The following is an 8,467-nucleotide window of genomic DNA, read 5'->3' as shown; positions in this document are numbered from 1 at the left end:
AGCCCTGCGTGGTCCAGAGCGCATGTGGTCCATAGGGACCCGATGTGATGTCCCCCTGTGCATGGGGTCCATGGGGTCCAATGCGATGCCTCACTGTGGCACAGGGTGCTGTGTGTACAGGGTCCCATCAGCCCCACTATATCTGGGGCTCTGAGGGGGCTCCCAGCACCTTCCAGGACCCCACACCATGGAGGAAGCTCCTGCCCAAACTCACACAGTTCACTGCATGGTCACACTGCTCCATCCCCTCCTGGCCTCCGCCCCGCAGTTAATGCTCTTCCCTTCTTCCCTTCCCTGCTTGCCTCAGTGCTTTCCACACTAAGTTCAATATTTAGCTTCCCCTTTCTCCCTCCCACGTCCCCTCTCCCCCCTCTGGGCTCAGCTTCTCTGAGGCCACGGCTCACTGCAGCTTCGAATCAAAAGGGATCAAAAGCAGGCAATGAAGTCTCCAGGACCCCGTGCCAGCGAGTGGAGGAAGAGGGTCATGGAAGGACGACAAGAGGCCACTCTGGGAATGTGGTTTCTCTCCAGGACCAATAGTTCCTGGAGAGGAAAAGAAATTTACTCCTTTCTCCAAACAAATACAACTTGCTCTGGCGGTGGGCATTGGGAAGAGGAGATGCTCAGCAGAGATACTCATCGGCACAAGCTCCCAAGCTGCTTCCAAGTGTGCTTTTGTGGATCTGCAGGACTCCAGAGCCCTGGAGAGTGGCATCATCTTAGTAAAGAGCCAACAATCAAGAGCGAATCCTCATCTTCCCCCCTGGTTTCCCCCCCTCCCTGTTTTTCCACTGCAGGAATTACCCTCCCGTGCCCTGTGCTGCAGGATGCTGGTCCCAGATCCTGCAGCTGAAGCTGGAAGAGCAACAGGAAACTGCTTGTGTCCAGCATCCGCTCCGAGATCCTGTGAGCATCTGCTCCATATGAAACCCCTCCCCAAACCCATCCCTCCTCCTCTGCAGGCTTCCCACCAAGGGGGAGAAGAGAACCCTTGGCTGGTGCCAGATTTAGGCATTCCCAGCACATCCAGCCCAGCAGCAAGCAGGAACATCCCAAAACGCCACAGTGCAAAGGGCTTCTTTCATTGGATCAAGCCCTGAATTAAGGAACCCTTGTCTCCAAGGACCCAGTGCTTGCAGGGACCTGAAGAGCCTGTATTCAGTGCAAGAGGTGGGAGCAGGACACTGGATTTCAGCAGGGGAATGGCCCAGTGTTGTGATGCCGAGTGCCTGGAGGGAATTCAAGTGGATTTGGGCTCACATCCCGCCATGGGCAGCCCTGCTGCTCACCCTGGGTTATTCTGTGTTGCCTTAATGGCCCATTAAGTTTCTCCTCCTCAGGGAGAGCTGGGAGCTGCTCCTGTTCCTACCAAAGGCAGCTCAGACCCTGCCCCAAACCATAGTTGCTGCCCCTCTGCTTCCCCTGCCCCAGGAGCCCTGAGAAACCTCAGCATTAAGCCATGTGTGGACAGGAATGGGGCTTGGCACGGCTCTCGGGGGGCCCTGGAGGATGTTGGTCAGTGCTGGCAGCATCCAAGGGCAACCAGAGCCCTGGAGCTGCCTCCAGGACACATTGAAGCAATCAAGCCACTGTACGTGGTCTTCAGAATTTCAACCTCCTATAAAATTACCTCCAAGAACAGTCGAAACCTTGTCCAAAACGAGGAACAAATGTGAAATACCCGGCCCCAGCCCCACGATGAGGAGAGGAGCTCAAGCAACACTTCCCACATGCTTTGAGCCCAACGGAGTTCAGCTTCTTTCAAGTACTTCCAAGCCCCTCTCCCTGTGCTTTTCCAGCCTTGACCCCTCCTGATGCCTCCAGCCCGGGAGACAACAAGGCAACCTGTTTGAAACTCCATCACCATGGAGGTGCCGGTGCCGGATGCCAAATCCCTGTGCCCCTCGCTCCCATTCAAAGGTAAAAATGCTCCTTAACCACTGCAGGCATAGGGAGGGGGGGAAAGACAAGCAGCACAGGACTCTCTAAATTCCTTTCACTAGGATCCAATAAAAACCTTGGCAGTTGTCGGCCTTCCTGCCGGAAACCTGATATCCCAGAAATAAACACGCTTCCCACTTTGAAGAGCTGCAGCAGCGGGCTCTGCCTCGGGTGAGCTGCTCTGGCCATCGCCATGCTCTCACCTGCCCCAGGCAGAGCAGGGAATGGCCCAAATCCCTGGCTTTTCCCGTGCCAAGCAGGAGGCTCAACTCCAGACACCTTGGAACACAAAGGAGATGATCTGATAAAGAACTAAATCAAAGCTGGCTTTGTAAGCAATGCCTAAACCCTCACCTAACGGGAATCAGAGCCCGACAGCTCCAGAGAGTGCCTCTAACAGGAGAGGCTGCTTCCCTGAGGATGATGATGGCCACAGGCAGCCACCCCATCTCGCCAGGACAGGAGGAGCAGCAGCACATCACCCCATCCTAATTTTATTCCTTCCAGATGCTCCCGAAAAGAGTTTTCCTCCATATGCCAACACGGCTTTGGGGGGGATCAGCTTGGGCAGACCCCTCCAAGGGATATGGTGACACAAGAGTCACCGCAGGGGACTGCTGTGGAACATGGGACTGTGCCTTTACCCCAGGAGGTGACAGCCCAGCCAAGGGCTGCAAGTCATGAGGGAAGAGGAGGAGGAGGAGGAGTCCCTCTGGTCCTTCATCTGCTGGACACATTCCTCCAAGGCAAATATTGACAGTGCCGGTGCCCGAGGAGCGAGCGCTGCTGCTGCAGTGAACCCGCCAAGTGCTTCCCATAGGGAATAAACTTGTGATGCAGAGGCCGAGGTGCTGGAGCAGGGAGAGGGGTTCATCGTGAGGCCGTGGAGTCTTTCATCTCCAGCTTGTTGGCTCCACGCCGGTGACCAGCAGTTCCCATCTGCCGGGTAATGCTGTGGAAGGAGCGGGTGGTCCATGGACACGTGTCCAGCAGCACCAGGACTCCGACCATCCCGGCTTGATGGGTGCCCAAAGGAGGTGCTGGTCAGGGCTTCAGGGAGGCTCGGCCGTGGGAGAAGCATGGGGAAGCTCTGGGGCAAGATGCACTGGAGGGAAGGGATGAGGTCCATAGGGGTCTGGACACACTGGAGAGGTGGGGCCGTGCAAACCTCATCCAAGTGCAAGGTCCTACCCCTGGGGCAGGGCAATCCCAGGTACAGCTACAGGCTGGGTGGAGAACAGATAGAGGAGCCCTGAGAAGGACTTGGGGAGGTGCTGGGCTGGCTCTGCAAGCTCAGGGAGCAGACCACGTCCATTCCTCATGTGCTGCTTCTGCGTAAGAGAAGGCGCAAACACACGGGACAGCGGCAGAGTCTGCGCGTTGGAACCGAGCTCAGAAAGTGCCAGAGCCCTGACTTTGCTCTGTAAAACAAGCCAAAGGCTTCTCACGTTGTGAAAATCACACCCACGAAGATCTGTGGTCAGATCTTCTCGGAACAAAGAGGTGGAAGAGGAAGGGATTCACTTCAACCATCAGCTGGGAAGCACGGCTATTCCAAGGGTCAGTCCTGATCCGTACCTGTCCGAGGAGCTGCTGCTCCCCCGCGCTGGGGCGCAGTGCCACCCAGAGGGCTGCTCCAGGAACAGCTCACGCCACCTCCACCTCTCCAAGCTCAGCAGCTCTTTTTCCCTTTCTGATCCAAAAATCCCAGCTCCACTCCCTTTGCCAGCTCTGTTCCAGCCACCTTTCAAACCACCCTCCTCCCTAAGACAAGCAAGTCTCGCTCCAGAGCAGCTCCAGGTCGGGGAAACAGCTTCAACGACAACTCAGGGCATTTATTCACAAGGCTGGAACATAAAAATAACATCTTTAATAGCTTTGGAGTTGGCACAGATGGTATTAGAATTCACCACTTAGTAATGGACTAGGAAACAACACATGGTGCAGTGCTGAGGAGGGTGGCTCAGACTGCATGTTGCTTCTAAACCACGGAGCTACGACAGGTTAAGAGTTGACTCTTTTCATTTACATTCAGCATTTATAAGTCAGAGAGTAAAACCAACAGCTGGATTTAAGTGTGTGCACACAGAGAAAAGCCTGGGAAGCATGTTTCTGCTGGCAACTGATGTCTCCTTCTCTTAGCAGCACACAAAAGCCCCAAACCTCAGTTTTAACACGGGTTAAAAGAGAGACTTGCCATAGATATTGTTGGCCAAACAGCATGTGACATAACACAGGAGCTTCTGTTCTAAATGAAACAGCTACTGCAGTGGAAAAGCCCCATTCCCCTCTTCCAGGAGAAGTGGGGGTCAGACCAGTGCTTAAGATAATAAGACACAGCCTAGAAGCTCTGCCAGTGGTGACAGGATTCTTTTCAGAAACCTAGAACAGAGCAGAACAGTAAGTTTCCTTTCTGGAGTACTTTTCCCAAAGGAAAAGCAAACCTCAGTGCTTCCCTGCGAGACAAGAGAGTATTCTCATCCTCAGACATGCAGACAGGATGGTGGAGGCATCAAAGAGCCAAGTGACTCTCCTTGGAAAGCACAGCAAGCAGAGCAGGGACCTTGTAGAAAAGCCCCATTCTGACCCAAAACAACTTAAGATTGTCAAAGACTATGAGGCAGGATGAAAATAACTCCCACCACCACAAGAGGGGAAGGCTGAAAGCATCCCAGAAGATCTGAGCGGACATGGAAGCAATGGGAAAAGTCAGCAGTGTCAGCCTGGAGAGGACAAATACAAACTCCAGGCAAAAAGACACTCCCACACTTGCCATCTGCATCCAAAACATGAGCTCACGCTGGCAACTGTGCTCCTGACCCATCCTCATATGCTTGCTCTTTGCCCTCTGCAGTGTCACAGTGTGTATCTGCCACAGTTCCTGGTCACAGCATCCCTCAGGAGCCACCACGTGCAGAGCTTTTGTTTGGGGAAACATTTATAGGGTCTCTGGCAAGATTATAACTTGTTTAATGAAGAATTTAGTCCTCAGTGAAACCAAACTCACTGACACTGCTGCAGATACAGCTTGTTCATGAGCAGCTCCATCCTAACACTGTTCCACCTTGTCAACCCAAGGACCCTGAAGGAGCCAAGATACCACAGTCACTTTCAAGCATACATTTTCTTATCATTTGTTGGTTCTACAGATTTCCAGTTCCTATGGGTACTCTACAATCACAATAAATTGGCCTCTGCTCTGTTAGGAGGAATCCCCTCTCACCATCACGACTGGGTGCCGACACGGAGGGAGGGAAGAATGCATAGTGAGGTCTCCCATCAGCTGTCCTCTGGTGAGGCCACTTGTTTTAACACCTACTGAGCCTGCACTGTCAAGGTCTCAGTTTTGCCTTCAGCAGGGGCCGTGCCACCGTCTGCTTTGTTGGAATAATCTCGCTCTCCAAAAATAGTGCTTCCAATCCTGACGTTTGTGGATCCAACCTCTATCTAGGGAGAGAGAGAAAGGAGGAGTTGAGGGCCCCCCCAACCCTGCCAGCACAGTCTGGAGCCAACCTTTGTGCTCGTCACCTCACAGGGTGGTTCCCCATGTACTCACCACCCTACAGCAAGGGTCTGTTTGATCCCCAGAACCCCATCCCAGGACCAGTCTTTTTCATGGACCAGCACCATCAGGCTTCCCCTTGGATGAAGATACCAAGAGGCCCATTTGAATGGTGCTTAGGCTGGGCTTTGGGGTGCCTGCTGCTGGTGCTGGTATGTTCATTTCCCAAGGGAAGGGGTGGCAGAAGGAAACCAGACTTACTGCGTGCTGGAAGTCTGTGGACATGCCCATGCTCAGCTCCACCTTCTCAATGGGGAGATGGAGCTTTTCACACACTTCCTTCCGCAAAGACAGCAGCATCTAGAAGGGAGGGGGACAGAAGAGGGGATCACACACTTGGCAGCCACTCCAGCTGTTTCAGGGTTCCACAGATCACAATCTCTGCCTCTTGTTGACGTCTCCTTCACACGGAACGTGCAATTCCCACACTTCCGACCGAAGCACCTGCAGATTTCCTGTTCTGGGCTATGCTACTGACAACACACGTACTTCCAAGCCTACACATCTTCTGAAGACATTCCATTATCAGAGCAGCACGACAGATGAGGAACACAGACCTGGTTCCTCTGCCTGATGCACCCTGCACACACAGCAGGCAAAGGAAGGCCGACTGAAACTCCATCTGGACACAGGACCACAGGAGCCAGGACAGGAACTGCTGCACGAGGTGCCCCTGCCATATCCTGGCTACAGCTTCAGAGGAGGAGCTGGACCAAATACATATGGACATCTGCAGAAATGAGCCTAGCACCTGCATTAATACTCTCTGAGCTCTAAGGGTTTCTATTGATGCCCCACAGACTTCCAGCCTGATGAGAGACAAGCCAACAGGTAACATTTTCTTCTAGATGATCATACCTGGAAGTCAGGATTTGGACCCTTACTAAGGTCATGCCCAACACTGCCGATGGTCATCAGCCCCACAAACTCCAGGCTTGGACACTTGTTGATGACGTGCTCCACAGCAGCCGTGGTGTCTCCAGGAGGAAGGCCATGCTTACCTGGCAAAAAGCAGGGAGATGTGCGTCAGGCTCTGCCAGAGGCCAGGCTGAAGCTAACAGACAAGCAAGTTTCATCCTAGCTCAGAGAAACACCTTAAAAGAGCACAAAGCAACCCATCCCAGCCAGGCTGTTTCTGTCGAGTCATCAGGACAAGCCTGCTTATCATCAGGAAAAGCCACTTACTGTCTTCTCCACTTGTATTAACTTGCACCATGACCTTCAGCCTCTGAGGTGACCCTTTCTTCTGCCATGAGCTGTTGACCCTGTCTGCCAGCTTCACCGAATCCACTGTTTCCAACATGAAGAGGTTGGGGACAGCTGGGGAGAAAACACAGGCTGAGGGCAGTGCTGCTGGCACAGGAGGGTTTGTACCTACACCTCGCAGAGGCAGGCATTGCTGAGTCCATGTACATGAGGTTTGTCACTATTTAAACAGAGGCTCACTGCACATGAAACAGGCTTTACCCATCAACTTGTTGACGTTGTTTTTCTGCAGATGGCCAATAAAATGCCATTTAATGTCCGGGCAAGACGACAGAATCTGCAAGCAGAGGAGAACAGTGAGGTTTGAATGACAACTCCCTCTTCCCACACACAGCACTTGAGTCTCAGTTTGCCCACAAACTAAAGAGCAGACACACAATCTTCTTTTATTTACCCTGAAAAGCACAGCTCAGCCAGTGCTTGTGTACTGAGATTGCTTCACCCTCTGCAGAGGAACAGGGCTCTGACTGCAGAGCACTACATGGGGAAGTTGAATAGTTATAACGTGGTATTTTCCCCAAATTGAGCGTTACCACGTCTTTAAATGACTGTGCATCTCCCACAGCAGAAAGCACAAAAGATAAAGCACTGTTCAGGCAAACACTTTATGACTAACGCGCACGTATTCACAGAACCCTCTGGAGCCAGCAAGACAAGGAGAGGGAATGGGGCAAAGAGCTGAAAATAACCACACCATTTATGCAAAGAGACAAGGATCAAACAACCCCCATTGCCAAATCCCTAAAAAACAGGACTTGTGCTGGGCAGCTCTCAGGACACAGCTGTACAGGGAGAGAGAATACACATGCAGAAGCATGTACTTACTCTGGAGTCTGATGCCTTTTCTAGCAGCTCTTGAACCTAGGAGAATTCGAGACAATCTCTTGTTGAAACCACACCAGAGGTGCCTGCACTGTAAGAATGGGCCCTCTAGAATGAATGTCCTTGGGACAGGTATGCCCCTCATTGATACAAGGCCCGGGGGCTGAGGCTATGGCCAAGCCCAGCTCCCCACGCTCAGAGCCCCACATAGGGCTGCCACAGAGCCTGCCTGCAACATGGGGCCATCACCAACCCATGGGGCACATCATTGACCTATGGGGCCATCACCAACCCATGGGGCACATCATTGACCTATGGGGCCATCACCGACCCATGGGGCCATCACCAACCCATGGGGCCATCACCGACCCATGGGACACATCACAGACCTATAGGGCCACCACCAACCCATGGGGCACATCACTCATCTGTGGGACCATCACCAACCCATGGGGCACATCACTGACCTATGGGACCATCACCAACCCATGGGGCACATCACTGACCTATGGGACCATCACCAACCCATGGGGCACATCACTGACCTATGGGACCATCACCAACCCATGGGGCACATCACTGACCTATGGGACCATCACCAACCCATGGGGCACATCACTGACCTATGGGACCATCACCAACCCATGGGGCACATCACTGACCTATGGGACCATCACCAACCCATGGGGCACATCACTGACCTATGGGGCCCTTCCCCACCCCATGGGGCCATCACCAACCCATGGGGCCATCACCAACCCATGGGGCCCACCGCAGACCCCCAGGGCCCACCCCACTCACGTAGTTCTCCCCGAAGCTGCGCTGCCCGTGGCTGTAGGCCTCGATCACCATCTCCGCCGGCTTGGTCTTGCTGAC

At 53.3% G+C, this 8,467-nt stretch overlaps 1 protein-coding gene across 1 annotated transcript; it reads right to left on the bottom strand.

The window, feature by feature from the left end:
- Window positions 1–5,022: 5,022 nt before the first annotated feature.
- PROSC (proline synthetase co-transcribed homolog (bacterial)) lies at window positions 5,023–8,464 on the bottom strand (the record flags this gene model as incomplete). Its single annotated transcript, XM_010016925.1, has 7 exons — window positions 5,023–5,388; window positions 5,705–5,803; window positions 6,362–6,504; window positions 6,689–6,823; window positions 6,971–7,046; window positions 7,595–7,630; window positions 8,393–8,464. Coding segments are annotated over 7 exons (693 nt in total), but the record flags the coding sequence as incomplete, so codon positions are not given.
- Window positions 8,465–8,467: the final 3 nt, after the last annotated feature.

The sequence above is a fragment of the Nestor notabilis genome, unplaced genomic scaffold, assembly GCF_000696875.1.
Source record: "Nestor notabilis isolate BGI_N333 unplaced genomic scaffold, ASM69687v1 scaffold19516, whole genome shotgun sequence".
Classification (NCBI taxonomy): domain Eukaryota; kingdom Metazoa; phylum Chordata; class Aves; order Psittaciformes; family Psittacidae; genus Nestor; species Nestor notabilis.
Note: the sequence above shows the minus strand (reverse complement) of the source record. Positions and strands in the feature narration are given on the sequence as shown.